Consider the following 27,998-nt stretch of genomic DNA (forward strand, 5'->3'; position numbering starts at 1 on the left):
GAAGGAAGTCGGCAGCCTGGAGCCAAGACTCTTATTTCAGAGGGGAAGGGGGCGCAGTCAGTCAAGAGTCAGACCACCACCACCACCACCACAACCCAAAGAACCACAGGACCTATATTGCATTGTATACTTTCCCTTCATCTGTGACGGACAGGTACCTTGGCAAACTCTGCTAATTAAAAAAAAAAAATCATAATTCTTATGTATTTCATTTACTATGTCACAATTAACACCACATGGATCACCAAATGAAAGAATTGAGAAAAGACAATTTGGACAAAAAAAAAAATGTCTATATTGACAACAAAGACATGCTAATACCCGGGTAGCTCTGAAAAAAAAACTTCCATTAAGTAATCGCAAAAAACGAGCACATTTGAATATCGGAAGACAGGGAGCGGACGGACGGGAATCTACCGTTTGGTGCAAGGGGAACGGTGGAGATGGAAAAAAGATGGAGCAATGGGGCTGTATTTTTGCCTGTCGTTTTGGGTCGTTAGCAGGCCACTTTATGCTACATCAGGGGTGTCAAACTCATTTTGGTCACGGGCCACATTGTAGTTACGTTTCCCTCGGAGGGCCGTTATGAGTTTTGGGAAACCATATAAATGTTTAATCCGCTCCACAGATTACATACACAGCGCACAACAAATTGATGAATAAACTAGTTCAATTCAATCAGAAGTCAAGAATAATGACTGTTTTTGTGGATTACATATGACGATTTGAAATTTGGGTTCAGACTTCAGCAAGCATCATGGAACTTGGCCCGCTTGATTTGCTTTCGCGGGCCACATACAATGGTGTGGCGGGCCAAATCTGGCCCCCGGGCCTTGACTTTGACACCTGTGTGCTACATGAATGATGACGCAAGACATTCGGAACGGACGGCGACGGGACTCTACCGTAAGCATTCCAGGCTGGAGTGATTTCTCATACTGACTGTCCTCGAGTGAGCTTTAATCACCTTAGAATTTTTTTTTTTTAGGTGCCATGCATTTGGTACCTGGGTTGTGAGAGGAGGCTTACTACAGAACCCACTTACGATATTTATAAAGAAATGCTCAATAAACTTGTTTTGGTACAAATCGATGGCGTCATCGTGGGGTGACTTCTAAAATCGAAGCGGTTAAAGAAACGGTCTCATTGGCCCACCCTGATGATTCTGAGGAACCCCCGGGCTGATTAGATTGATGTGGCAACACACAGAGGCTGACACCTAGTTGGATTAAAAAAAAAAAAAAGTCATACAAAACATACGACATAAACATGCCGCAACCGTAAGAAACACTATAAAATGAAGTGAAGTAACTGCTCGGGGTAAATTAATACAATCTCATGGAAGACAAATTAGAATGTAGGCACTCTTAATCATAATTTGACTGCAAAAATGGTTCATTGGCTACAGGAAGCCATAAAGGAGGAAGTAAAAAAGCAAAAGTGTGAGAAAGAGTGAAGAAACAACAAAAAGCAGAGCCCACGTCATCTGGGCTGCGTTAAGGGCTAGAGCGCTTCTGGCCCGAAAATGCAACTTCCCTTCGGCAAAAAAACACCGAAAAAAAAACAGGCGACTGGAACGTACGTATGGTATGTATGCAGTTTAAGCTTTAATGAGGAGCAGCAAAGGAAACAGTCCTTTGACGAGCTTTAATAACCGCATATATCGAAACACTGTGGCCAGAGTGCAGGAGCGAGATCGGCTACTGAATGGAACCAGTCAAATGTCGGCTTGATATGTATTTGCCTTTCCAATTAAAACCAGATGAAAAGACTGTAAAGGAGCACACTGGATTCACATTACACACGCACACACCCGCTTAAAGGAGAGTGACACTCTGCAATTAGAGGGGGAAAAAAGAGCCGCGTAACGATGGCATGTGAATATTACATTATCGATGATGGAGGGTGATGAGAAGTGGCGCCCGTCACACATTAGCACACGTGCCAGTGGGGAACATATTTGAAAAAATGTGAGAAGATTCCATTTCGCTACTCAATTAACGGATAAAAATAAATAAATACATTTCCATTCTTGACAGGATATGATTTCAAACTGACAATGCAAAAGTGCAGAAGATGCACAAGCATAAATTGGGATTCACGAACTGGTTTGGTCGGTAAAATGTCTGAAAATGGGCAAAAATGTGGATCGTCTTTTTCCAAAGTAAAAGCAGATGTTTGCAAACGTCTTATTTTGATTCGACACAAAAATTGCTTTCACGGGGGGGGGGAACAGAAATCGGAGAATATTTCTTTTTAAGAAGCTGAAGCTCATTCACAAACTAAACATACAATGAAACAAGCTCTGTCAACAATTACTCGAGCGTCAAAATGATCAATTACATGATGTGAGCGTTGACAGTAAATAAATGCTAAACTCTTCACGTGTTTGACACTGTAACAAAAGCATTAGCAAAAGGAAGTCTTGAAATAAGAGGCTGCCTTTGAACGGTTGCGGATATGTTTTGTCCGAGTGGTATTTCCCCAAACGGCTCCCGAGGTATTTGGAAAATGGCGTGTCCCAGGTGCTACACGGGGGGAGGGAGAGCAAGCGAGGGAGAGAGAGAGAGTGAGTGAGTGAAATTTCCCTCACACATTTGGTGGTTGTTGCACATGCTGCGTTTGTCATAACAGACTAATAATTCGGCATGATGTATGATTCGGGGTGGTTGGATGGCGACGCCTTCGCTCAGTGGCAATTTCCACATTGGGATGTGTTTGTTTGCCATTTTGAACATGGAAAGAGCCGAGAAGGATGACATGGTGAGGGTGTTGTTATTTTAACCGATGGTTGAAAACAAATAAAAGGATGAAAACACACACACATACAATCGCGCGCGCACACACACACACAATATTTAAGAAAATGTGACGAAATAAACTGGTTTATTGAGGGTAATTAGTGGACATATTGTACGAGTTCTATGTCTGATGTGTGCCTTTAAGGGGCGTGGCCTTGTCAGTGACAACAGGTACTGGAGTTGGCTCTTGAGTTTGCATGCTTGACTCTTAGTTCAATGTAATAATTGGCACCTGTGGATTTTCCTGCCCAAATGAACTCAATGACTCTTTTTTTTTTGTTCACTTCGCTAAGTGGTGGCGTTTCATGATGGGGGGAGGGGCAAGCGGTGGATAGCTTGTAACTTGAAAAACGAGTTATTCTGGGAATTAAAAAAAAAAACTAATCCACATGAATATCCCAGTCACATTCCGTTGTTTACAAAAAGCTGACCAATGCTGACTATCTGAAATCAACCGACCAGGACTGAGAACAAAAAATAGGAATTATCGTACTTAGTTAAACATGAAAGCTGAAACAACTATGTTGACAATTTAAGTTATTTTCATGTAATTTTCAAAATTGTACAACTTTCAATGCATAATTACGACCTAAAATGATGGTTAAACTCCAAATTTTACATGTTGTGAGGCACTTGACATGCACGGGTTCCTCGATACAACAGCAATAAAAAACACAGTTAAGTGTATACCTCTCTGACAGCGTCAATTACAGTAATTGGGAGTGTCATTTGTAGTGTCAATACACACTCACACACATACTAATGATGACTCTCCGTTCTCTCAATGATTTGAATAACAGCACTTTATGGATCCGCTTAGCACCCACTGATCTCCCAGTTGTACCCACGAAAACCCACAGTCGCACCACAGATCCACGATTAGCGGAGACATTTAAACAAATACTTGCATAATATGATCTAAACCACCAAAGGAGGGGAAAAGTGTACTAAAAAAAAAAAAAATCTGTCAAAATACACTTTGACGTGAAACCACTCTGAGGTGCAAAAACAGGTTTGGCACTGCACACACTGGACGCAAATTGAATAGTTATGTCCTAAAGTTGTTTTGGAAATATAGCTGAATATAAAAAATAAAAAAATAAAAAAAATCAAAAAGAAGCGCCACTTGAGAGCGTTGAACCCTGTCTTGAGGTCAGCTCGACGTTGCCATCTCGTGGGCAAAGCAAGCACCTGCAATCCGTTCGGCCATTACCACGTTACACTTGAGCGACAATTAAATGGACAAAAAAAAAATAATAATAATAACAATAATAAAAAAAAGAATAATGACAGTTTTGAGTGTAAAACTGTTTTGTTTGGCGTATATGAATGAATAATAAGAATCACCATTATAATGGGCTGAAGAGGGTTGGTCGTGTAAAAACTATCAGGCCGGCGTCACGCCAGAGATGAGGGGCGCATGCGCAGTGACAGCCGGCTCCTCGAGTTGGACGGCGAGAAGATGAGCAGGCTAAGCGGCAGCTCGCATCGACACCGTAAATTAGCCCGCCTTCCCGAGAAACCTTTTTAGTCTGCTTGCCTTGCTTGAGTAGTTTCTTGCCTATTTATTAAAAAAAAAAATAAATAAACATATTTAATGTCGAGGGGTAACGGGAGCCCAGTGAAGACGGACGAGGTGTGACGCTGGGAGATCAATTGCACCGGATGTCATTAAACGCCTCTTAAATAGCAAAGAGGTAAGTACTGTGAGTATTAATTTGTCATTTTTCGTTTTTTTTTTTGCCGTGTTGCGTCCACGTACGTGTAGAATTACAAGAGTCGTTTCCAGTGTTATTTTTCGGGTTTATTATAGGAAAGATAACGGTTGCGGTGCAATATAATGAAAGTTCAATTCAATCCGATTCGAACTCAAATCTATTAAACTGCAATGTGAGTACGAATTGATCTATTTTGGAAGCTGGAAATGGACACAATATTCAGTAGACGCAAATGGGCTTTTTCTGTGCGCGGAGCGTGAAACATGCAACTGGCATTTGTACTTAGGCCCTGCAAGCGCCTCTAAGCTCGTTGATCAATTGAATTTAAGCCTCTTGAGCGCCCCGACACAAGAACCTGCTGACGCATGCGCCGCCGTCTTTTTGTGAATACCCCAACACTCTTTGATGCAAGTTTTTGCGCGTGCAAAAAACACACGAGGGGGAAAAAAAGAAGCCGTTTTTAAACGACCTTGTCCACGTAAATAAACATGGAGGGTAATTCTCGTCAATTCCAAACAGCATTAGGATAGTCATTGAATTATTGAAAGTGGATCTGGTCTGGTGCACGGGGATTAATTATAGATTAATAAACAGACACCTGCTCTCATCACACAGGCGATTATGCAACACTACGAAGTGAATGAGGCGAATGTCCCAGATATACCTCGCCGGTCAAATCCTATAATTTCCAACCATTCAACGATTCGCAGATTTTCACAACTTGTCGGAGGGCATCTGTCGTATCACTGTATCGTCGAGTGTCACATATTTGATTGACTGCTTGTTGCAAAGCATAATTTTTGGAGCACAATCAGAGAGTTGGCGGGAATTTCGACAGACACAAATGCTAAGGAAATTACTCCAAAAAACAGGGTCAAATCCTATAATTTCCAACCATTCAACGATTCGCAGATTTTCACAACTTGTCGAAGGGCATCTGTCGTCGAGTGTCACATATTTGATTGACTGCTTGTTGCAAAGCATAATTTTTGGAGCACAATCAGAGAATTGGCGGGAATTTCGACAGACACAAATGCTAAGGAAATTACTCCAAAAAACAGCACTGGTGAGAAAAAAAATGTATTTGTGATGCCAGAGAACAGTGGTCAAGCACTACTTTTCTATTAGACCTGGCATTGGCCTGTCTAAATGAAGCTCCTAACCTCAACTTAGTTCCTTGGCACTAATAGGCCACAACATGGTCCGTTTCACCAGACCATGGCACATTTTCTCACATGTTTGGGAGATTTCTTTACAAACCGAGAAAACCAATCCGACACAACATGGCTCGTCACCAAAACAACACCATACCTAGAGCAAAGCATGGTGAAGCATGTCTTGATGCTGTGTTTCTGGCATTTATACAACGTTCTGTCGACATTCTTTTCTAGCCACTGTCATTTAAATTCGTAACATCACACGGCAAGACCAGCAAACAGAAACACTGCGATAATAACGATTCTTGTCTCAATTTACTTAGTGTGAAATCTGAACCTGTTGAGTTGAATACAAAGCTCATATGTCACTCTATCGACATCGCCTGCATTGACACAGTCGGGTCAGTAATTCCGTTTTTACATCTTCACATGCCTTTTTGTCTCCCTGTCACAGTATAATTGAGTGCAAAGGCAACACCATGGAGGGTGTAATGCATTTGGTCAATGACACAGTAGAGTTTTACAAATGGAGCCTTACTATAGCAGGTGAGTCTGCATTTTTTGTCCCCACCCCCCCAAATCCATACAAGAGCAGCATTTAAATGATGTGACATCAATGCATTTTTCCAGACAAGCGGGTGGAAACGTGGCCGCTGATGTCGTCGCCCTGCCCCACACTGGTCATCAGCTGCCTCTACCTGCTCTTCCTGTGGGCGGGGCCTAGATACATGCAGGACCGCCAGCCCTACACGCTCAGGAAAACCTTGATCGTCTACAACTTCAGCATGGTGGTCCTCAACTTCTACATCGCCAAAGAGGTCGGCGCCACATACTTTCAATTGTTTCTTAGAATTCATTCGCTGTATATTCCGGATGATTTGCATAACCTGAAATCGACCTACATTTCTTATCAAAACTGCACTATTTGATGAAATTGTATTCATTTATTTCCAACAGTCTATTATTGTACTGGAATTTCATAGTGGTTCTTTTTGCTGCACTGCTTCCAGTCTAGTTTTTATTTTTTTTTTTTGGTCCAATCAGATTTCAGCCTCTTTGTTGCCATGTAAACCGAATCTTCCCGAGGCATTTTGATACAGCGGTGCACGCTGATACATCTTAAATGACATTAGCAGTGGGACTGTTTCTTTAACTAGTCAGATTGCAAATTTCGGAACTACAAGGCCATAAAGCTGGGCCTCGTTTGGGTCAACATTTATCTGCGCCAGCCCCTGATAGTCGATAAAGAAAGTAAAGACTGCCGATTTAATGACCATGCTCGTTCCCCGCTGTTTGCCTGCCAACCCGCACACTCAGTATGAATACTGCTCACTCTAAAATATTTTTAGGCTTTTTTTTTTTTTTTTTACTTTATTCAGAACAAAAGACAGACCTGAACTCGTTGAACTGCACCGCCTTTTAAAATAGAACAGTAAAAGTGGGATACTTCAAAAGTAGAAAGAAAGTCACTGATGTGTGAACTCAACGTAGACTTGAATTGTTGTTCAAACAGCTCCTGCTCGCCTCGAGAGCGGCTGGCTACAGCTACCTCTGTCAACCTGTCAACTACTCCGACGACGTCAATGAAGTTAGGGTGAGCCTTCTCCATCTCCAGAAGACACACACACACACACACACACACACACACACACACACACACACACACACACACACACACACACACACAATGGAAGCACACACTCCCATTTACAAGGCATCAAGACATTTTGGAAGATATAATTCACAATGATAAAACAAAATTTATGTAAAAAAAAAAAAAACACAACAACAAAAAAGTCAACCGCTAAACTGGCTAGCTGGCGTTGACTAAATATTGCCCGTGATACGTGGAGCGACTATGTCGCCAGCCTAAAGCTCCGCCCACCAGCAGGCCGTTCAGGGAAGCACGAGCCCAGGATAAGAAATGTCACGGTCGCATGGCTGACAGAGAGCAACTTTGGTGTGACCACGTCATTGCTCCCCCGCGCTTCATCACCGGGCAGCGGTAAAAGCAGCAATCGGTGCCCAACTCGGGGACGACCCTCCAATCGGTGTTGGGTGTGCCTTCGGGCTACGAAAAGTTCCCAATCAACAACCAACAACTGGGTTTTCAGGTACCCGAGACACAGCGGCTTTTGAAGCAGCTATCAGTTGGAAGTTGCTCAACAACAACAATAACAACAAGTAGCAATCGGTGATTGCGTATGTAAAAATGCATCAGTAAAAACTACACTTAAAACTGCTCACAAACATTCTGAATCACCAACTGGTAGCTTGGAAAATGTGTAAGTCGGACCACTTATAAATCAAGATTACGCTATTTATTATGAACTATATCTCACATACATACTGGAAGTGATTCCCCCCGGCCGAAATTGCAGCCTTTGCAATTTGCAGTTGTGATGTCGACGTGAACACGAGTAATCGTTCGGCTATATTTAATAGGGTTGAAATGAAGCAGAGGTACTCACGGCCATGATTCACTCGTCTTCTTCCATTTCCTTGTCTTTAGATAGCATCTGCTCTTTGGTGGTATTACATCTCCAAAGGGGTGGAGTTCCTGGACACCGTCTTCTTCATCCTGAGGAAGAAGTTCAACCAGGTCAGCTTCCTCCACGTCTATCATCACTGCACCATGTTCATCCTCTGGTGGATCGGCATCAAGTGGGTCCCTGGTGGGCAAGGTGAGACGGGAAAACATTCGCGTGAAGTCAGAAAAATCTTTGCAATCTCACCTTTAACTCATTCACTCCCAAAGACGTTTTTAAACGTCTTTTCAGACTTGGTCCAGAATTGGCCGGTACTGAACGAGTTTTTAAAATGTTACATGTCATCATTCTCTGTTAGTGTTTTTTTATGAAGAGGTTTTTGTTTTCTTTTTGAAAACTGTTTTGCTCTGCACAGCTTTCTTTGGCGCAACTATCAACTCGGGCATCCATGTCGTCATGTACGGTTACTACGGTCTGGCTGCGTTGGGACCGCAGATGCAGAAGTACCTCTGGTGGAAGAAATACCTCACCATTATGCAGATGGTAATACATCAATATCCAGCTAACTAACTAGCTTTCTAGTTGGCATGTTTGCAAACATTAGGCACCAGGGCACTCCCGGGTGGCAAAAAGATGAATTGTTTGTGGTTGTGCCATTAGATTCCCCAAAACGTTTGGCCATCTTTCTATTTTCTTTCGAAAATTGATTCAGTGGAACCCGTTTGTGAGGAGTATAAATAGAGTGGATGTCAGGAATAGCACTGGTCAACAGCAAATTTTAATCAGAGATGTCGTTAAAATGTATTTTTTATGCTGATTTAATTTTTTTTTCGAGCGCATTGTTTTTGAGATTTACAATTTTTTTTATTAAAAAAAATAAAATAAAAATCCACCTGTTGATGAACCTAACCTTGAAATCCTAAGTAGGACTAAATATATTACAGCAGTATTTTACATTGTCGTTTTTATATTTTTATGACTAACATCTGATGTGTGTGAGAAAAAAATGGAACAGATTCGGAATCAGCGCACACACACACAAAAAAAAAAAAAAAAATTCTAAAAGTTTACGTGCATGTCTGATGATAAAAATTAATCCAATATCTCGTGGCGTGCTTGTCACATCTTCAAGGACAGAAAGGGAACCAACCCTCTGTTATCGCGTTTGTGGAAGACATTTTCCCACAGGTCTATTTAAAACGTTAAAAATCGAGTCAGCTTGTTAACCGCCGATCTCGCATCGAAAAAAGCAAGTCGGTGACATTAATCCAAGCAAGTGAAAAGTCGATTCATTCCACTAAGTCTATTTTTTGATCCACTTGCCCACCGGTGCATAAAAGTAAATTACGGCCAGCGTTCCGTCAACCCTGGAAGGAATTTACCTCCCGCCCATTTTGTCAACAGACACATTTCAAATCTCGGGCGATGGAGAAAGAGGCTAAAATCGTCAGTCAAGTCATTTCGCTTTGCTTCTGTGTCCATCAGATCCAGTTCCACGTGACCATCGGCCACGCCGGCCACTCCCTCTACACGGGCTGCCCCTTCCCCAACTGGATGCAGTGGGCCCTGATCGGCTACGCCGTCACCTTCATCATCCTCTTCGCTAACTTCTACTACCACGCGTACCGACGCAAGCCGTCCGCGGCGCACAAGGGCCAAGCGAAGGCCGTCACCAACGGCGTCGCAAAGGCCACCAACGGCCACAGCAGAGCAGACGAGGTGATGCCGGACAACAGCAAAAGACAAAAGAAGGGACGGGCCAAGCGTGAGTAAAGGACGGCCCGTCGGGCGATGAGCGGGAGGACATGTTTAAAGGGCCAGAAAAGGAGGATGGCGAGTGGGAGATGTGGCGACCGCTTCAACACCTGTGCAAAATGATTGCGCAGCGGCTGCTGCAAAACGCTGAACATATAGGTTTCCACGTCGTTCTGTCCAAACATTTTTTTGGACGGCGCCACACCCGCAATGTTTTTGAAAACGCGTCAACTTTACCATCCAAAAAGTTCACATCCAACTGACAAAATGAACCCAGTCATGTTTTTGGAGCGCTTCAATAGTCGAATTCCGCTTCTAGTTATGATTATTTGATAGCAAAGGTCACCAACCTTTTTTGAAAGTCAGAGCTGCCCAGATGTTCATGATATGTTGTTATTGATGTGAAAACAAGAAAAACCGATAAATATCAAAATGCGACAATTTATTCACGTTTCCATTTTCGAATGATCACTTCTACAACATTCCTCGGGAAATCCCAATGTCCCATCACTGGTGAGCTATTTTTAGAACAAGGCCTGCAGGCTACTCATGTGGTCCACGGGGCGATCTTGTTGGGTAACACTGACAAAGTAAGCACTAAAAGGGATACCACCCATTTTTTAAGTGGGGGAGGGGGGCGGGGCAAGGCATATGTTTACAAATTGTCACTATAAACAAGATGTATCTCCACATTGTTGCATTGGATTTATTTTGTGTGATTAAACCTCTCTGTTCTATTTAAATGTATTTTTTTTTTTTTTTTGCTCTTATCTGATTTATTTGCGTTTGTGTTCCAATTTTAAAAATGTCAGACGTGCTTTTCATTCGGACAGCAATGGAATTTAATGAATGAATCATTTTACTCGGCAACATGTTCAGATCCAACTTATCACTGTGCTGCATTGATGGCGATGAATCTTGTGTTTGTTTTTATAACTGAAAACACAGGTCGGGGGAAGTGGAGAACTGTAGTTTATTTGTATGGCTCGCATTTATGCATTTTTCCCCCCTTTGGCAACACTATTTTTGTGGGTCCTCAATTTTTTTTTGCTGTGCAATGTAGCCGAGAATAAAGAGAATGAGGTTGAGCTCCATGTTGTCTTCTCACTGCCACAAACGTAAAGGACAGTGACGGTCACCCTTATGGATTGTGTCTGCTCCGTTTTATGTCCAGGAAGAAGAGGCAACTACAGAAAGCTAGAGTCTGCCTTTGACCTGTCCAGACAGCTCTGCCCTAATCTTTGGGGGCAAATTGGCTTTAGCTGCAAAAGAGCTTACTGCTACGTCACTTCACGGGCTGCCTGGGAAAACAGGTCACTGGAGGAGAAGCCTTGGCTAATCTGCTATCAGGTCTCCTCTAGAATCAAGACCTGCTGTTTCTCATGGAGAAACAAAAATTTGCAAATGCTTTCTATTTGTTACAATTACTGTTGCACGACAAGTTGGGGATATTTGGTTTTTGGGTGACCTTTCAGGAAGAGCCAGAAATTCACTTTACAGCTCAACTAAATTTGACCGTGAAGATTTCAGTCCTTTTGCATCACATCGCATGTTTATTTTTATGCTCGTATCAGACAAAGGAGCACAGGGGAGAACAGGTTAAACTCCACAGAGGAATGCTGAAACCTGGAATCGAACCTTAGAGTTACGCAGTGTGAAACCGACACAAGATGGACGTAAGACCGAGGATTTAAAAGGGATTGCAAGAGGGCCGAGGATTTTCAGTCAGAAGCGTTTAGCTGCCTGGCCACAATAACCCAGTGTGTTCCACCCCATTGCAAAAAGCTGCTCAGAATGGCTGAGAAAATTGTCAGACTTGGCTGGAAATGAACTGTTGTTGCAAAAACCAACGTTTACCATTAACGATACAGAAATGTACATAGTTTTGCTAGGAGAGGTTAAAGGGTCGCCAGGAGGGGGTTAAACCCTGTCAACCTGACCCTCCACTAACTCATCTCATTAGCAAAGGAGCTCTTTCTCTCCCAGCAGAAGAAACAGTCAGCGTTTTATTTACCTTCCTCCTCCTCTTCCATATGCACAGCGTCTGGTTTGTGAGTACATTACGCCCTCTGCTGGACGAACGAGTAGCCGTCGTATTCCTATGGCCAGGAAAAAAAATGTGAGTGGAGGGCAAAAGCGTGTAATGTGTCATAAAAGTCAACTTTTCCAGTCACGTAAAGTTTGGGGGGTTCCAACCGCACAGTCAGTAAGCCTATGTTAGCATAAAATGCTACTTCAGTGCTGGGCAAATTATTTTTCTTAAAACCTCATCACTAAAATTACAAATATTCTGTATTAACTCTGAAACAACAATAAAAAGAACATTAAAGATTAAATATAACTTAATGCCACGATGAAATACTCACCAAATTTCAGTGGCAAGTAGTTGCAGTGGTTTGGAGGTGCCACATGGTGGCGCTGCGACAAAACCTTCCGTAAACAGCATCTGAATAAAGGACCCTGTTGCTGCCAGCCAGGAAGTCGCGCCAAGTGCCGGGGCGAGGTCCCGGTCACCCACCCCGCACCAGACCTCCTTTTTTTTTTTTTTTTGCGGGGAACAGTTGGAACCAGCGTTGCGGGTGGGGGTTGGGAGGCAGAGGAAGCAGGCCGGCTGAGGAAGGCCAACGGCAGGGAGAGGGAGCCCGAGAGCCTCGGTGTTGCTCATCCTCTCACCCGGATGGTGCTGAAGCTGTTCACGGGAACACTGAAAAGGGCGGATGCTTCTGCTATCCACTCGGTCCATTTGCTCATCCTTCCGCATCGTTCCATGTGAATCCTCCAACTGGATCTCTTGCATCCGTCGGTTGAACGAACCGGGAGAACCGCGCTGTGGGGGCAGAGAGTTACGCTTGCGCGGCTGCCCGGTGAACGCCGACGCCGGCCGGGCCTGCTTTCGATTCGCCTCGACAGTGGAGCGAGTGGGGGATGTTGGCCGGATGACTTGGAGCTCGCAGATGAAAAATACATAGGAGCGAGGAAAAGCAAAACAAAATGGAGGAGGCTGCTCTTCGAGATTCACGGCCGGTTGCGCAGGCCACCGAGGACGCATCTATGACACAGCAGGACGAGGCCCTGCTGGAAGAAGAGATGGAGAGACTATTAGAGGAAAACGACGACCTGAAGGTTGGGGGAAAAAACTTCATCAACTGCTGTTGCTTTGCTTGTTTACAATGTGATTAAATAGTCAAAACTAATGAACTACAACATGCAAAAGCAAAATCAATTCATTTGACTTACATCATTCTGTCAATCATAAATGCTATCATCCACCCTTTTTGGCATTGTACTCAAACTTCCAATATATTTATAAAACTCGACATGTAAGGAATTATTTTCCACATTACAATTATTCCGAGGGTACCAAAATCAGGGTTTATCCTGGCTCAAGTTGAGGCAGAGGTGGAACCATCCTGACCATGCCAGGTGACTTGCAAGTATTCTGACTCGTTTTCTTTTAAAGGAAACATACTTTAAATTAAGAGTTCCATCTGTATTGGATGTGGCAAAGTGTGAAAAATGCCTCCTTCATTTGCTCATTTAATTCCAATACATTCGATCATTGGTGACAATCTGCAAAATAGCACAAGCAAAACACACCCTATGCAAGAAAAGAAATACCGATCATGTTCGGCCAAAAAAGACAATGATGCTCAGTTTCACATACCGTCGTGAATTTATCACAACATGCTTATTATTGCGGTTGGATGCATCACATGGAAAACTGTTGCTCATCTTTTGACACGCCGAAATATTCGGGATAGCTCACAATGTGACATCTTTAGCTCACTGCAAATTAAACTTCGACTACAATGATAACCACATGTTAAAAACCGAGGTCGGAATTGAGATTCAAACGCGGCACATTCAACCGCCATTTCGACGACGCTTGAATCTAAACCGACAGTTGAGTAATTGGGTATTGATCCGACTCGTAACGATCCCCATAGCTCAATGAGATAGCATTTTGTACAAGAGATGGGGCTGCTCATTAGCATACGTAACCTAATACTGTATCTAATTATGTAAAATAAAGCCGCGGGTCGTGGTTCTGACAGTGTTTAGGTTCTGACGGCCCATCATTCGTAAAATGGTCTCAATATTTGCCGTCCAGTGCGAGATCAAGGAGATGAGGGCCGAGATGGACGAAATGCGTGACACGTTCTACGAGGAAGACACGTGTCAGCTGCAGGACATTAAGCGCGACCTGGAGCGGGCCAACAAAAACTGCCGGATCCTGCAGTACCGCCTGCGCAAGGCCGAGAGGAAGCGCCTGCGCTACGCCCACACGGGGGAGATCGACGAGGAGCTTCTCAGGAGTCTGGAACAGGACCTCAAGGTACGACGAGTGCGTTTCGTTCACGGGTTTCAAAAATCAACACGTCGCCGCTGGGGCAGGTGGCCAAAGATGTGTCCGTGAGGCTTCACCACGAGTTGGAGAAGGTGGAGGAGACCCGCGCAAAGACGGAAGACGAGAACGAGAAGCTGAGACAGAGCCTCATTGAGGTGGAGGTGACCAAACAAGCCCTGCACAACGAACTAGAAAAAACCAAAGAGGTGGGTAGATAAACATTACATTGGGCATGGCAGGACAGTGTTTCGTGCAGCCAATTTTTTTTCGCGATCAGGTTGTTATGGGTGGCAAAGGTAAAGGCGGCAGAGGATGCAAAAGCGAAGGAGATGGAGGAAGGATGGGTGCAGGGTCAAATGGTCCGGGGAGGAAAATGTGGAGCCAGGCTGGGCAAGGAGGCAGGCACTGGAACAAGACAAACAAGAACGATTGAGTTTGCACAAAAAAAAAAAAAATACAAAAATGGTAAGCGTGCGCACGAGCAGATACCGCTCATAATGCGTGAATCATCTGGAACCCGCTTGAAGATCAGGAGAGCTCTCACACGCAGGAGGTGATTGCTGATCAGCTGCAGGTTTGGGAGCACCCTCGTAATTAAAGGGAAAAAGACACAGAAGATCCCTGGAAGTGGACCCTTCAAAATAAAAGCGCAGAAGGAAGAGGGTTTGTGACGACGACATCACAGGTTTTTTTTTGTTGTCAAGACCCTGAAAGTGAATTCCGAGATTTGTTTCCAAACACAATATCGACGTTTGACGATCACTGCTTTCGAAATATGCAAAGACTATGAACTGTGTCGTTCTTAATTGAGGAATGATAGCATGAATCGGTTTTTCATCATTTCAGGGGGAGGAGGAGCTAAAGAGTGCCATGTGATGTAGCTCATATCTTGGGCAGGAGCCACCCCTTGCCCCACCATATAAGAACGACAGTCGCTTGATTTGCATTGGAGGTGATACGGCGTCTTTGCCATGTGCTGTTAGCTAGCTAGCAATCTCCCCTTCGGATAGTCTGCTGGGGCGACCGCTTTAGGGCGCTACTTGTCGGAGAGAAAGACAGAGAAGCAGGGTGGTGGGGGTGGGGGGGGGTTTCACTGTAATCAACTTTCTCACCAATGTTTTTATCGTTGACTTGCCTCAGAAGAAACGGGGAGGGAAGGACATTCAGAAGACAGACAAGAAAGCGGCGCAGACTCCCACTGAGGTGAGGCAATGATTTCAAGAGGTTTTGGCTCAGAAAGACACGAAATCCTATCTGTGCTGGAATCTTAAATCCCTTTTCTTAAAATCAGATTCAACGTCCTTCATCTTGAACTCCTGAACATATTTTCCTCTCTCTGTCTAGGAGGACAACGAGGACCTAAAGTGCCAGTTGGCCTTGATCAAGGAAGAGGCCATACTCATGAGGAGGAAGACGGCGACCATCGACAAAGAGAAGGACCGTCTGGAGCAAGAGCTGCAAAAGTACCGCTCCTTCTACGGTGAATTGGACAGCAGCCATCCCAAGGGCGAGGCCGGGGGTCCGCCCTCCACCCGCGAGTCGGAGCTCAAGCTGCGCCTCCGCCTTGTGGAGGAGGAGGCCAACATCCTGGGGAGGAAAATAGTCGAGTTGGAGGTGAGTGTGGACAACGGCATCAGGTACAAACAGATGTTCTCTATTTGCGACAGGAAAACTGAATGGCAGCATGAGAAAATGGCAAATTAAGTATGTATAGCGGCTCGGGAGGAATTACAAACGGCCACGGTTAGCATGTCAGAGCCGCCGTCTCTCCTCGTCGTCTTGTCCAGGTGGAGAACCGAGGCCTTCGAGCTGAGCTGGACGACCTGCGCGGTGAGGGCGAAGGGGAGGGCGGCTCCGGGGTCGGCTCAGCGGGGGGTCCTGGTTTGGGGCGAGGGCTCGGGGACGACCTGACGGAGCTCAGGCAGCAGCTGCAGCTGGTGGAGGACGAGGCGGAGCTTCTGAGGAGGAACCTCGCCGACGCGGAGGAACAGAACCAGAGGGTGACCAACGAGCTGAACAAGATGCGATTCAAAGCCGGCACTCACGAGGGCGGGGCCCGGCACGGGGGACTCTCGGGGGTAGGCGGGATGGACGGCGCGAAGGCCGAGGCCCTGCAGGAGGAACTGAAGGCGGCCAGGCTTCAGATCAATGACCTAAGTGGCAAGGTGGGACAAGTTTATCGACTTAACGTGTTTCCCGATGCATGCAGACTGGACTAGACTTTGCAGAACTACCTCACCAACTCTGCTCGAAATGGTCTTCAGTGTTGGCTCTGGGATTTCTTCGGATCTCGGACGAGTCCCAAAAATCAGATTCGATGTGTCGAAAAACGTCATCTTTGACTCTCTTCTGTTCAGGTGATGCAGCTCCAATACGAGAACCGCGTTCTGCTGTCCAACATGCAGCGCTACGACCTGGCCTCCCACCTGTCGCTGCGGCCCAGTCCGAGGGACAGCGACGCCGAGAGCGACAGCGGCGGCACGAGCGGCCGCCGCGAAAGCGACGAAGAGTCCGCGTCCTCCCGCCTGCTCCCCCCTCACCGCAAACGCGAGGGCCCCATCGGCGGCGAAAGCGATCCGGATGAAGTCCGAAACAACAACGGCGCCGGTCGTTGCGTGACACCCACCAGGGGTCTCCTCACTCCATCCGGACCCGAAGGGGCCGCCTCCTCCCCGTTGGCTCGCTTCCTGCCTGGCGGACGGTGCGGTCTGCGTGACAGACAGCAGATGATCGACATCCGCGTGGAGGCGGAGAGGCTCGTCCGGACCATCGACCGACTGATCGCCGACACGACGGCTATCGTCTCGGAGGCGAGGGTCTACGTTTCCAACGGCGAGCTGGGGCACGGCGGCGAGGACGACGCGGGCCGGATCAGGGAGCACGAGCTGCTGTATCACATCATCTCGCAAATGAAAGCCTTCAGGAAGGAACTACAGGCTTTCGTCGAGAGATTGCAAGCGCCCAGGCTGGAGGACAGGAATACTGAGGAGCCGTTGTCGGTGAGAAAACGAAAAATCGGCCACTTTTACAGTCCCTCCAGGATTTCAGGAGAATGCGACGATTGGCCAAACTTACGGGGATGCTCCGACGATTGGTCCAATTTTACAAAATCCAATCGCATAGTTGACGGCGATCGGCTGACTTTGCATTAAGCGTCGTGACATCACCAAAAAAAAAAAATCCTGGAGGGACCGACTTTCAATCGGTTCCTTCTGATAGTTTTGTCCTGATGGTAATTCTTATTTTCTTCCTCACTCGCAACCTCATGTTTCACTTCCTAGATGTTCCAGCCAATCATTTTGTTCATCCTCATACTCGTGCTGTTTTCCTCCCTCTCCTACGCCACCATCTTTAAGCTCGTCTTTCTCTTCATCCTTTTCTTTGTTCTGTGACTCAACGGCCCCCCGCCACCCCGCCACTGCTTTCTTTATCGGCATGCATCCCCTGTCGGTTCTTCTCTGTTGATTTGACTTTTTTTTTTTGTGGTTTTTTTTTGTTCCTTTCCCTCTCACCGCATTATTTGTTGCCAAGGTTCCCAAAAAGCACAGGGGAAAACGCTCCACTTCCCTGCCACGTTCCCGTTTTCCTTAACACCCTACGGAATAAGTCCCAGGAGAAGGTGAGATCACTTGAGTCCTTGTTAGACCACATGAGTGGAGAAAGTTAGATTATTTTTCAAAATTGATTAGCTGCAATTGCTTTATGGTTGTTGATGTTGTTGAAAAGCTCGGGGTAGTAAACCTGAATGACCTTTGTGTCCTGATTTAACCTTGCTGGTAGACACATTTGGGCTTCAGAAGAGTTTAGGACAGAAGTCAGCTCATTGCTGTTCCAAAGCAAGTTACAAAACCAATCCCCACCCCCCGCTGGCATCGCCTAAAGCAGAGACAGTTTGTTTTTGATTTACGGCAGGACGTACACTGGCATTCCGCGCGTTTCTGTTGCGTTTAAAGCATCCAGGAAGTTAGGAGTCGATCTTGGAATATTTGCTCACTTGACTCAATAGTTACATAAGTAATTATTAATTTTACGCCCTACATTTTACTTTCTACGACTTGTCGAAATAGTTTTTTTTCTTCTTTTCTAAATTGCATTATTTGCGCCCGCACAAAGTGAAATTGCTGGGAGGGGGTGGCGACGCACCCCAAAATAAAAAGTGCCTTTGACATACTAACGGTTAGCAGTGATAGTTGCGGTTTTAGAACACTTAATGCATATTTGAACATCAACTACAGAACGATAACATCATATTCACAGGCATATATTCTTTATCCTCCATGAAAAATGACATATTACAGTATATAACTGAGTCACTGACAGTGGTATTAGACCATTTTTTCTTTCTTCGTGTCTATATGACTGTTATACTGCCTCCCGGTGGCTAAGGCGGGCACACCCAAATGAACAACACCCTAACATACCATAAATTAAAAGCATTTGTGGGAGTGGGAGGCCGGAACAGGCTATTTATTGGCCTTTCCATGCTTTTCATCGAGCAAAGATGATTTCAGATACAAGTGTTGTGAGTTATGAGTATGCTCACATGACAAATAAAGCTCATATCTCAAAGGTACAATTGGTTTACATGGTCTGTACTGTATATTGTGGATTTTTACCTCTGCGTGTGGTTGTGGAATGTACCCCCCACTTGGTAAACGGGTAGTTGGCTGTAGTGAATCAAATATAATTAGCCACCCACTTGGCATCCATTGGAATAAAATGGTTCGAGTCACAAGACAAAATCTGCCCGGACGCCTGCGAGCGGAGTAGCAACAGAGAAGCCGATTGGCCCGGAGACGTCGGAGGGCTTAAATAGCTATGTAAACACTCTCCCTCCCTCCAACTCCGCAATCCGCCACCCCTATCCCTTGCGTAATTTTAGCCGGGATGATGGTGACGACAGTTGTCCTATTGGAGTCTTCAGATGCTGGAATAAATTTGACATTATGATATTGAAGCCCCTCCAAAACCACAGATGGGAGGAGGAGGAGGAGGTTGTTTACTCTTTTGTTCAATGACTTAACCTCAACGTGGGGGTGTGACTTTGGGGCGAGGGAGGGGGCTCTTTAAAATGAGCTTTTCGTAACACGAGAGAGGAAAAACAAGGGGACTGGGGCTGCAGAGTGGCACTGCTTGGAGGAAAGCGGGGGTGACTTAGAACCAGGGTCTGGACCCGATTGGGGGATTTACTAGAGTCCAGGGAGACTAGAGCTTTTGGTTTGGCACCTGGAACAAGGTAGGAGCATTGTTGTCTTTAATTGTTATCAAATTCTTAATTGTTGTTCATGGCGCGAGAAGCGGAGTACACCCTGAAATGGTTGCTGGTCAATCGCCGGGCACATACAGACCATCAAACCGTTCGCACTTGCGTTCACGCCAATAGACAACTCCGTGTTCGGTGACCTTAACACGCATCATTTTGGAACGTGGGCGAAAGGCACAGGGGAGGGCAGACGTGCAAACTACTCGGGAATTATGCCGACTTGGAAATATTTCCTACATTATTATATCAGGCGCTATTACACAAACACTTAAGGCCATAAATCAATGAAATTCAAAGCCATGCAAATTCGACATTTACGGGGATCTGTTTGTCATCCCGGTGGTTTACAAACCTGAATTTCAGAGTACAAGCTGGGCAAGCTCCTACTCCGCACCTACCCGTTGAAATATACGTCGGTGACAGAAAACGATAAGATTCCAGTTGACGAGTGTAAACGTTCTCGGCAGTGAATGAGTCAAAAGTGCTCTCAATCTGAAAAATTTCAAATCATGCAAAATCGTAAAGGCAGGTCTGCTGCTCAGCAGGAGGGCCTGGTGTCATTCTTCTGGCCGCATGTGTGCTCGTGGGAAATAGCCGCTGGGACGCATGCCTGGCGAGTCTTTCGTGCTACTTGGCGAAGTGTGCGCTCATGCGAGGGAAGGGTGAGCAAAGTGGTCCGAGAAGCTAAAACTGTGTCAAGTAACGTAGCCGGCGCGCTCGCACGTGCTGCGCAGGAGGTCTAATGACGAGGACGCAACGGCATTACACAAAACTTTTGAAAGTATTCCTTAGCGCTCACTCTATCACCGTCAAAAAAAATTAAAGACCGTTGTATAACACCGCAAAGGAAAGAAAAGGACTCATGAGCATCACTTAGAGGTCCAGCGTGCTTGCTTCAATTCTACTCGTCACCCGCAATTGAACTCAACTGTCAATCTGACACATGAAGCAAAAAAAAAAAAAAGAGAACCAAACCTACATTTCAAAAGCCAACCAATATTCAACCAAACATTTTGTGCAACCAAAGTCTGTTAGCTTAACTAAAACCAAGGGGCTAAAGGAAATTAGCATTGTTGTTAAGATCAATACAAACCTTCAAACAACTGCTAGCAACACAATACCGTACAATACAGTAATACTCACATGCATATATTGTCTGTGTGGACAAACTTTATTACTAAAGATTACTTGGGGACCTTCTGGAACTCTTTTTTTTTCTAACGGTCAATTATGCTGCATGTGTTTCAGTAGATCTTTTTGCTCTCCAGCACAATCTGTCACGATACAGAGGTTGCAACTTGCATACTGTAAAATCATCCTTGCTGTCACTCACAGACGGGGAAGTGAATCGTAAATCATTATTTGGAGAGAAAAAAAAAAAAGAAGAAGGAGAGGCCCACGTCATGGCGGCCATCGATCTGGAGCGCGGGCTGGCACATGGCGGGCGAGGTTGGGGTAAAGAGAGGCGCGACGTGGTGGACAATTTTGACTCTGAGATGCAAGAGTGGGAAGACCAGCTGCAGGACATTCAGAGGAAAATAGAAGAGGTGACGACTCCGCCTGCATTTTACACTTTGGTTACTCTTCTTTGGATCTGACGGGTACTGACTCACCAAACTACACTCATGAACACGTAATGATTTGTGAGAGACATGTTCCAGGACTGGCAAAAAAAAAAAAACAAAACTACATTATTTTATAAAGATATGCCCAAAATAGTTCATTAAAACAATTAAAATTTAAAAAAATCGACATTATTTTATAAAGATATGCCCAAAATAGTTGATTAAAACAATTAAAATTAAATGAATTAAATTAAACAATTAATTCAAAAAAAGACATTTTGATGATCATATCATTTTTAAAAAATAAAAACCATGCAGAAAGTAGAGATAAATTCAAAATTTAACTCCGGTAACATGGTAGGTGACCATATATTGTCTCCACAGTGTGTTCATTAGTGTCGTATGCGCTGCTACTGTGTTGGCAACTCGTGTTGCAGTCATGATATCGACAATTGGTCACAGGATAATTAAACCACGTGCTGACAGATGTTGCTAAACACTGCCAGACTCCCGCGCGCATGCTTTGAAAGCCGATACCCGGTTGCCGTGCAGAATATCATGTGGGGATTACGACAAGCGGAGTGGCAATATCAGAAGAATTAAAAAGGGGAAGTAATCCAATGTTCCATTTGCACCTTTCAGCTGTACAATGAAGTCCAGGCACGTAGGGGAGGGAACAGCGTCACCCCGGGCAACCACCATAACATCAACGACGGCCCCGGGAACCACGGCGGCGGCATTTTTGCAACCGCCCATCAAAGCAACCGTCACCGCAGCGACGGGCGCAGCTACCCCGCAGGCCACCAGAACGGCGTTTCGGAGATCGGTGACTTATTGCAGGACTACCTGGGCCACGGGAAGCACGCGAATCGAAAGAACAATGGCGCTCGCCACGTGGTGAGTACAAAAAAAAAAAAAAAAACGGACGTTTGAAAAACACTCAAATTAGAAACGTTAAAAAGAGGCGATACATGACATTGACAAAAGGGAATGTGGTCACCGCTCCCAAAGTAGCGCACTTATTTCAATCCTTGACTGACAGTTGCAGGTATACTATTTACAAAGGCATGCTTGCATCTCTTTCAGCACTTCAGCGACACTATTCGAGTGAGTCAGGATTTCCCCGCGTACCAAAATGAGAGCGGAAGAAGAGCAGCGAGTCAAAGGTACGGGAGATTTTTGGGTCAACTGCCGTTTACCTCGGGGGCATATGTTCCAAATGTACATTTTTATTCCCGTTTTTCTGATTTCCTCTCTGGTCTTTATGACAGAATGGGACATGAGCAATTTTTGGGAAGTTTCGAGGAGCTGGAAAATCGGAAGAACCGATCGGCTCATGCGAAGGGTTGCCCCGACAAGGAAAACACAGTTGCTAAGCCCCCGCTGAGACAGAAGGAAGCCTCATCACCACGCTCCACCGCCCAGCCCGTCGCAGCGGAGTCGCCGACTACAGACAGAAAGTCCTACGGGCCCGGTGCGCTGGGTGACAGGAAGTGCGGCAGCCCCTCCATCCTCAGGAAGTTTGGAGCCATGCTCCAGGAGAATGAAGGCAAGACGCTCACCGACGCGGGCGTGGTCACGTCCGAGGTCAAGTGCCTCAGTCCCGGGTGCCAGCGCAAGACTGCTGCGGCCGGACCCGGTAAGACCCACCTCCAAAAATGCACTTCCGAAGTGGAACGCGGAGGATCAGAATCCTCCAGACGTCAGCCCAAAGATCTGCGAGGAGGATCTCAGACCACGGCGCAGGTTCTCGGGAGCCCAAGGACCAGGCCCAGGCCCAGGTCCAACAGTGCGGCCGACGGGGACAAATTGAGGAAACCCGCGTCTCAGCATTGGGAGCCCAACGTGGACGGCAGGATCCAGGGGGTCAGGTCGGGGGGTCAGCCGGAGTTGACTCTTTGCGGGAGAGATGAAGGACTCATCGAGTTGCTGGACATGCTGGAGATCCAACACGAGTACACTTCCAGAACTGGATACACGACCTACAAAACCACTCCGCAGCAGGTGTGTCTTAAGCCCCCTGTCACGCTGTCTTACATAAGCGGTGGCGATCCATCTTTTTTTTTTTTTTTTCCTCTCTGTCCAGGTAAACGCATCTCAGTGCCCCCCCGAGCCCAAGACGACTTTCTCCCGTCCCGCCCGGCCGGCCAACCAACGTCCTCCTTCCAGATGGGCGAGCAGAACAGAGAGCGCAGTAATCGCTGCCCCGTCGGGCCCCAACTACCGGCCCCCGAGCCCTCTCGTCCGCCCCCCGACCCCCAAGACCAGAACCCCGAGCCCGGCCCTCAAGCACCGCTCGGCCGTTTGCTACCCGCGCCCCGCCGAGACAGTCATCATGTGATTGCGTTACTTTTTCAGAGACTTTCCATCCATGCCACATTCTGTGTAAATATTCGGGACGACGCGATGGTGGCTGTGAAGCTCATCGAAACCTCGGAAAGCCGTTTGGGGAATTAATTCAATATTTTCCATACCTAGCTGATGGTCTATGTACGAGTACATGCGCCTTAAACTGGAAATGAAATAACTGCGTGAAGGGGTTTCCATATTTGAGTGACATCCAACATTCTCCATCGTTTGTCAACATGTTAGCATTTTGCTTAGCTGCCGATCCCTTTTTGAATCAACTTTCCTGAGCTTTTCTTTGTTTTGTTTGTTTTTTTATGGCATTTCTTTCATTTCTATTTATGTACTTGCCGATATTGTATGCAGGCCAAAGTTTCAGGGCGGCAATGTGCTGTGAACATAAAAAGAGTGACTTCCAATTTTATGTTGTCAATGTATACATATATCGTATTTAATATGTCCGAACTACCCATGTGATGAATGACTATGGTATGCCTTCATGTAATTTTTTTTTCTTGTTAATAAACACAATCGTGATTTAACAACAATGTTTTTTTTTTGTTTTTTTTTTTTTTTATTGCACCATGACGTGAATCTGAGAAACACGAATTTTAGGGACTTACGGAAAAGGACAAAACTCGGTCAATAATTGACCAGCGAGTTTCAACAAAACGTTGTTGTGAGGATAAAGTCGAAAAGCTACAAGAAATAAGCTCTTCAAATGTTTTGTAATTTACCTATGTAAATATTCAATTTTAATACACGCGCGGGGCAGCTTGTAAAATTGACTATCATCTTACAATGCCAATTATTTTGATTTTTATGATTCAATAACAGAGGTGGTTAACCAAGACAAATAGTTTTATGTTTAGTTTGACAGTAAATTAAACAGCTTGAATCTTCCCTTTCTTTTTTTTTTTTAAAAGATAGTGACGAAATGCAAACAAAAAACAATTCAGTTTCGGTGATGAGAATGTAGCCATTAGCGCATTCACATTAGCACGCACTACACAACCCCCTCCGGTCATTCAACCTGTGTGGCAACTCGGGACAAAAATAGCGAGCGTGACGTGTGTTTTGGTGCCAGAAATCTTAGCCCGCTTGCTTCGAAGGCCAGTATAAATAAAAGAGTGTGGGGGGGATTTGAGGGGGACTTTGCTTCATCATTGGTTGCTTACTTCTGGTTAAAGAAATACAACATGCATGCAGTGAAATAAATGTAAAGGCGAGGGAGGTTATTTGCAAGTTGAATTGTGTCCTGCAAGTTTTATTTTATTTTATTTTTTACCCTCCTCAACTGTCATCTTCTAAATTACCGCTTCGCCCAAGAGTCCATCTAACTTACAGGCTCGCACCTCGTCATGCAGCATGAGGGGGTATTTTAACGAGGGGTCCCATTGGCCCTCATCTCCCCTCATTTGACCCTCTGTCCATTCTTGGAAAGCTGACAGCGTGTAGTTTATTGGCCGGTGTCACTCCAACATCTGGATTACGCTTTGCCTAACAGACGGAACAAGTAGAAGAAGACGTGGATGCGAGAGATTTTTCTTTTGACGAACTGAAGTGTTTTTTTTTTTTTCTCTAGCTGGTGCCCGTGCCTCCTTCCGCGAGAGATTTTTCTTTAGACGAACTGAAGTGTTTTTTTTTTCTCTAGCTGGTGCCCGTGCCTCCTTCCTTTCGGTGAAGCGCCCAAGTAGCAAAATGGCAGCAAGCAATATTTACCGTATGCCTTTATCTCACCACTTTCGAGCGACAAGTTATTAAAGTTGCAAAATTGAATAGTTTGGGGGGTGGGGGGGGATAAGGTACTTCAAGGGTTACGTCAACTACACATCCCTGGGACCCTTGAAAGATGCTATTTAAATATAAACCGGGAAAAAAATGTTGGTGGCTTAAACCTGCCCCAATTGTTTTTAGAGGCGATTGCTTGTTTATTAATTTGCTTTGTTTTGCGAGCGAGTGTCAGAATCGGTTTCTTTAGATTTTGTAAAATCGTTTTTAGCTTTCACAATACAGTGCTATTTTCTTCATTAAAAAAAAACAAAAAACAAAATTAAACTATGGGAAATAAAGCTCTCCAAAGCCCAAACTATTCAAGTTACAAAACTGTTGACAGGCTTGTGTGCGCACACAGTATACATTACCGGTCAGGGTGCGCATCCCTCGAATAAAAGCTGATTCGATACATGGGGTGCGAGATGATTCAAATATGGCACAATTTAAAGTGTAACTATTCCGTTTGGTGACATGACTTTCATTACATCTCATATGTTCTTCTGAAGTACAATATTAGAGAGTGGTATTTCCCTGACTAAACAAAAACAAACAAAAAAACAACATTACAAAGATATTTGCTGTTTTTTGGCACCAATTATCGGCAATTCCATTCATTTCAATGAGGCACGATGATTTCTGATAAGAGATTCTGACTTATGAGCGTGGTCAGGGAACAAATTCAACGTGTATCTGAAGGGTGTCACCGTACTGTAGTTATTTTGGTGGTGAAGGACTTTGCTTGCCAAAAAGGCATGGAAAAACACGCACTTGCATCGATATTGGCATGCAGCCTCATAAACTATGCTAACCACATTCAAGTTTAGATAGCTGTGAGCACTCAAAGTGAAAGATTGAGTGCCAGGCTGGTGCCAGGCAGACTCCGCAGCCTCTATTCGAGTAAGTATCATATCTTCAGCGCCAATGCGATAATGGCCACGACATCTGTCGAGTGTGAGGTCTGGACGGCTGACATAATGTCTCCTTGCCGGTCCGAGGCCCCCCCGTGTCAATCTCGTGCTCTCGCTCTGCTTGTGTTCGTTGCCACTGCGACGCACCTTGAAATAGACGCGCGTGTGTGAACAGGGGAAGTTCATTTGTTTGATATCCAGCACTCTTTGTCCTCATACATAAGACAACTTTGCCATATCGGTGGGCCGCTAAATGTTCCAACTGAAACTTTCGTCCACTTTCATCGACAAAGTTGGAAAGCTGCAAGCTACCATCTCAAGGCCAGTCCATCTCGCTACACCTGTCGAAAATGTCTCCATCGAAGCCGAGCGCAGCTCAAATCGCCGCCGATGAGTATGAGCAGGGCTCCCCGCCCCCCATCAAGGAAAGCCAGGAGGTCCGCGAAGGGGTCTTGAGACTGCCTGGCTTCTCCGTTAAAATAGAAAACACTTCCCCTCTTTGAAAGACGACCCGCCTCGGCTTGTCTTTCAAAACAACAGCGTCCCGAGGGGACGGCGGGGGTTGAGCTCGTCGGATTAGAGCGTGTTGCTCGGCGGGGGGGCAGGCTACTTGTCATGTGACGAATGACCAATTTGAATTTGGATTGCGGGGAGCGGGTGTGACGACGTGTGGCTCCTCACACATTTAGCTCGGGGGAATTGGACACACCGGAGAATAGTGACAAGGCCCGGCAGTCGGGGCCTGATTGTCAAAAGAGGCACGAGATCACGAGAGCGTTCGCAGACCAAAGCGGGCGTGTCAAACGGGTAGTTAATGATTAGTCGGTGACCCTCGTGGATTTCTTTTAGTCAAAATAAACAGAGCTGAAATTTAGACCCAGCATGTTAATGATTAGTCGGTGACCCGCGTGTATTTCTTTGACAGTCAAAATAAACAGAGCTGAAATTTAGACCCAGCATCGGTGCTGTAAGCGAATCAGTGGGGATTATTGGGAATAGTTTGACATAACTGTTTTGCTGCGCGCTGCTTTGGGCAAGGACGACATCACCACTCACGGTTCAGGACTTGGCTTTTTAGAAATGTTAACAACGACAGATCCCTACAACCGGGAGACCAAAAACAAGACAGCTGCTTCATGGTTTGTTTTCGAGCAAGGTCAACCAGAAACACCAAAAAGTCTTCTTCCTTCAGTTGTTTACGCACTGAATCATTTCAGGGCCACAGGCTCGGATTCAGGTAGTGAGAGCTGCGCCAGGGACAGTGTCACCTTAAATACGGTCTCAAATTCACTTTTGGAAGTCGACGTTGGAGGAATGCTGGCAATGCGGTCACATGAACTAGCTTGAGCCTCACTGACGGAATGACCAACAAGAAGTCCTTTCACATGACTGGCTGCGAGGGCAAAGTAGAACTGCCGATTTGCCGGCTATGCAGATTGCATAAAATAAGGGGACGCTCACGTTTCACGGAAACCAATTTTTCCCCGATTCCATCTCAGCAGTGTTAAAGTGCACTATAGCGTAGGTACTGCAATATACCTTCGAGTGAAACGAATCCCACATGCAAAAATTGGGGCTCTTATGCAACATGGCTTCTCTCGGGTCCAAATGACATAAGTGGCTAATTATATGAGCGTTACACACACTGAAGACGAGTAAGAATAATGTATCAGAAGAAGCAAACATGAGGCGGCAGAACCCGGCGGGGGGTCGAACCCAGATGATAGCAGCGCCGCGTTGTTCTAAATCCAGGGGCTGTAAATACTCCGTTTGACAGATTGATGGGACGCAATCAAAACATGACGCCACCAAAGACACCCGATTAGCGTCGCTTAGCGTAGCGGACCACCCCCCGCTGCCCTCCAAATAAGT

The 27,998-nt window shown here is 45.5% G+C and overlaps 2 protein-coding genes and 3 long non-coding RNA genes across 8 annotated transcripts; 2 read left to right on the forward strand and 3 right to left on the reverse strand.

The window, feature by feature from the left end:
• The first annotated feature begins 4,230 nt into the window (after positions 1-4,230).
• On the forward strand, positions 4,231-10,053 carry LOC109527839 (elongation of very long chain fatty acids protein 4-like). The gene is made up of 7 exons (XM_019889962.1): positions 4,231-4,498; positions 6,131-6,222; positions 6,307-6,494; positions 7,190-7,270; positions 8,189-8,360; positions 8,581-8,708; positions 9,651-10,053. Exons 2-7 carry the CDS (start codon positions 6,156-6,158, stop codon positions 9,936-9,938), a joined length of 924 nt encoding a protein of 307 aa, XP_019745521.1. The 5' UTR covers positions 4,231-4,498; positions 6,131-6,155; the 3' UTR covers positions 9,939-10,053.
• On the reverse strand, positions 8,273-12,365 carry LOC109527894 (uncharacterized). The gene is made up of 3 exons (XR_002170599.1): positions 12,287-12,365; positions 11,935-12,019; positions 8,273-8,348 (listed from the first exon to the last, which is right to left on the reverse strand). It is a non-coding gene; the product is annotated as an uncharacterized LOC109527894 (long non-coding RNA).
• A 4-nt stretch (positions 12,366-12,369) lies between these two features.
• On the forward strand, positions 12,370-20,902 carry LOC109527819 (protein SOGA3-like). 3 transcript variants are annotated; one of them, XM_019889953.1, is made up of 9 exons: positions 12,370-13,043; positions 14,032-14,256; positions 14,316-14,474; positions 15,409-15,471; positions 15,613-15,882; positions 16,056-16,433; positions 16,626-17,267; positions 17,800-17,887; positions 20,867-20,902. In XM_019889953.1, the coding sequence occupies exons 1-8, from the start codon at positions 12,912-12,914 to the stop codon at positions 17,857-17,859; spliced, it is 1,929 nt and encodes a 642-aa protein (XP_019745512.1). In that variant the 5' UTR covers positions 12,370-12,911; the 3' UTR covers positions 17,860-17,887; positions 20,867-20,902. The 3 variants fall into 3 exon arrangements, with proteins under 3 accessions (XP_019745512.1, XP_019745507.1, XP_019745498.1); XM_019889948.1 differs by lacking the exon at positions 20,867-20,902 and having other exon boundaries at positions 12,371-13,043; positions 15,412-15,471; positions 17,550-17,886; XM_019889939.1 differs by lacking the exon at positions 20,867-20,902 and having other exon boundaries at positions 12,374-13,043; positions 17,550-17,886.
• Positions 14,269-15,744, reverse strand: LOC109527900 (uncharacterized). The gene is made up of 3 exons (XR_002170600.1): positions 15,668-15,744; positions 14,758-14,902; positions 14,269-14,673 (listed from the first exon to the last, which is right to left on the reverse strand). It is a non-coding gene; the product is annotated as an uncharacterized LOC109527900 (long non-coding RNA).
• LOC109527885 (uncharacterized) lies at positions 15,741-16,733 on the reverse strand. Of its 2 annotated transcripts, none has more exons than XR_002170593.1 (4): positions 16,503-16,733; positions 16,314-16,421; positions 16,011-16,238; positions 15,741-15,855 (listed from the first exon to the last, which is right to left on the reverse strand). It is a non-coding gene; the product is annotated as an uncharacterized LOC109527885 (long non-coding RNA). The 2 variants fall into 2 exon arrangements; XR_002170594.1 differs by having other exon boundaries at positions 15,769-15,855; positions 16,001-16,238.
• Positions 20,903-27,998: the final 7,096 nt, after the last annotated feature.

The sequence above is a fragment of the Hippocampus comes genome, unplaced genomic scaffold, assembly GCF_001891065.2.
Source record: "Hippocampus comes isolate QL1 unplaced genomic scaffold, H_comes_QL1_v1.1 scaffold397, whole genome shotgun sequence".
Classification (NCBI taxonomy): Eukaryota; Metazoa; Chordata; class Actinopteri; order Syngnathiformes; family Syngnathidae; genus Hippocampus; species Hippocampus comes.

Coding starts and splice junctions, on each gene's coding strand:
- LOC109527839 (XM_019889962.1), top strand. CDS start 6,156: ATGGAGGGTGTAATGCATTTGGTCAATGACACAGTAGAGTTTTACAAA. Junction 6,223..6,306: donor ATGGAGCCTTACTATAGCAG/GTGAGTCTGCAT, acceptor GCATTTTTCCAG/ACAAGCGGGTGGAAACGTGG. Junction 8,361..8,580: donor GTGGGTCCCTGGTGGGCAAG/GTGAGACGGGAA, acceptor TGCTCTGCACAG/CTTTCTTTGGCGCAACTATC.
- LOC109527819 (XM_019889939.1), top strand. CDS start 12,912: ATGGAGGAGGCTGCTCTTCGAGATTCACGGCCGGTTGCGCAGGCCACC. Junction 14,257..14,315: donor GTCTGGAACAGGACCTCAAG/GTACGACGAGTG, acceptor CCGCTGGGGCAG/GTGGCCAAAGATGTGTCCGT. Junction 17,268..17,549: donor ATACTGAGGAGCCGTTGTCG/GTGAGAAAACGA, acceptor TTCACTTCCTAG/ATGTTCCAGCCAATCATTTT.